General features: G+C 43.2%; 1 protein-coding gene across 1 annotated transcript in view; it reads left to right on the forward strand.

Annotated features, from left to right (window-relative positions):
- Window positions 1-1,825, forward strand: part of LOC118414208 (anaphase-promoting complex subunit 4-like) — a gene marked incomplete in the record, with an annotated part of 16,241 nt that overhangs the window by 2,466 nt on the left and 11,950 nt on the right. Inside the window, 3 exon segments of the mRNA XM_035818088.1 lie at window positions 104-131; window positions 254-331; window positions 451-567. Coding sequence (XP_035673981.1) covers window positions 104-131; window positions 254-331; window positions 451-567 — 223 coding nt within the window.

Here is a 1,825-nt window from a genome sequence, read left to right on the forward strand (position 1 = left end):
TGCTTGCATGTAGACTTATCTATCTGTATTTCAGACATCATAATTTGTAGTTCTTGATATGTGCAGTGATACACTCTTTTCTTTTTTCACAATGTTCTTGCAGGTTGAATATCCTGGTAGTGGGGGATGAGGTAGGCAGGCATTTATCACAACTTTGTGCATTTGACAGATAACTGGCTTTTGCGGATTCCCTCATGTTACATAAAATGGAATATGTCTTACTCTTACACCATTGTTATGTGTTACCCCATAGGCTGGAAGTATTTATTTACTTGCATATGGACTGTTTTCAATGGGACAACTTGCACCAGAGGAGCATCCTCAAGCCAAGGTCAGAAACAAAGGATACAATTTCACATTCTTTTGAGTAGTGTAAAAAGCCATGAACATTCATTTGTCAGTTTTGATTTTTTTCACTGTTACGATCTTGTTTTGTTGTTGTCCCACTAGGGAGGTCGACTGTTGAGTGTGACCTTGTCCAGTGACCTTCAGTGTCTGTCAGCGGTAGTACAACACCAGGCATCAGCTGACACCTCACAGCCTGAACACACTATCTGTCTAACCACTGTAAGTCTACAGGCTTCATGCAGTCAAAGTAGTGTGATACTTATGCTTCTGCGTGGACAATTATGACACAGTGATGGCAGTGAGCACAATATTTATTTTCTAGTGAAGACAGTTTGTATTACATCAATCTTTTTGTAGAAAAGGTAAAAAACTAGAAAAAATGGATCAAGTTATTTCTGTTCAAACAACTTTTAAGAGCACATCTCATCATTCCAGAGGGAACCATATAATACAGCCACATCCAAAAAAGTTGAACACCTCATGACCTAAATACCCCAGGATTGCTGATACTACAATGGTGCATCTCTTTATATCATGGTAAATTCATGTATTTTTCTCATGTGGCAGTATTGTGGCATCCGGTGGAATTATGAGAGTTGATCTCAATGATATAAACATATGCATTCTGTTCTTAATCCTCATCGACGACGCTGCAAGCGATGCAAACAACCCCGTATGGAAATATGTCGATGACATGAACTTACTTGAGACAAGAACACTACGACAGCACTCCACCCTACAGGATGACCTTGACGACTTGTTCATATGGACACAAATAAACCACATGCTCCTAAATGGTGGCAAATGCCTGAGTATGCGCGTGTCTTTCGCCAGGAATCTGTCCCTACCACCCCCTCTCCGAATCAACGGTACAGAACTGGCTGTAGTCCCAAGCCTCAAAGTGCTCGGTCTTCACATACAGAGTGACCTCCACTGGGACAAACAGGTCAACAACATGGCAGCGAAAGTAGGAAGAAAACTCTACCTTCTGAAACGACTGAAGAAGTTCAATCTACCTCAATGTGACTTGGTATCGATCTATATTGGCTACATCAGACCAATATTAGAGTATGCCGTTCCTGTCTGGCACCCTGGCCTGACCAAGCACCAGTCCGACCAACTTGAACAGCTCCAGAAAAGAGCGTGCCGCACCATCATGGGCAGAGACTACCCCGGGTATTCACAGGCGCTGGAGCAGCTTGGTCTGTGCTCACTTGCCACGAGGCGGGAACAGTTGTGTCTTAAGTTTGCCAGGTCGCTCATGGACTCAGACTTTAGAGACTGGCTACCACCTCTAAGAGGTCACATCACTGGCAGAGTAACTCGCAAGTCACAAACTGAACTGTCCTAGAGCAAAAACGAACCGGTACCTGAACTCTACCATACCGTACCTGACCCGACTAATGAATAAGAATGGCCTGTGATCGACTCTTTTCCTCATGTCAATATGTTAGTTATTCTATTGACCGTCTGTCCT

This window comes from Branchiostoma floridae, chromosome 4, assembly GCF_000003815.2.
Source record: "Branchiostoma floridae strain S238N-H82 chromosome 4, Bfl_VNyyK, whole genome shotgun sequence".
NCBI lineage: Eukaryota > Metazoa > Chordata > Leptocardii > Amphioxiformes > Branchiostomatidae > Branchiostoma > Branchiostoma floridae.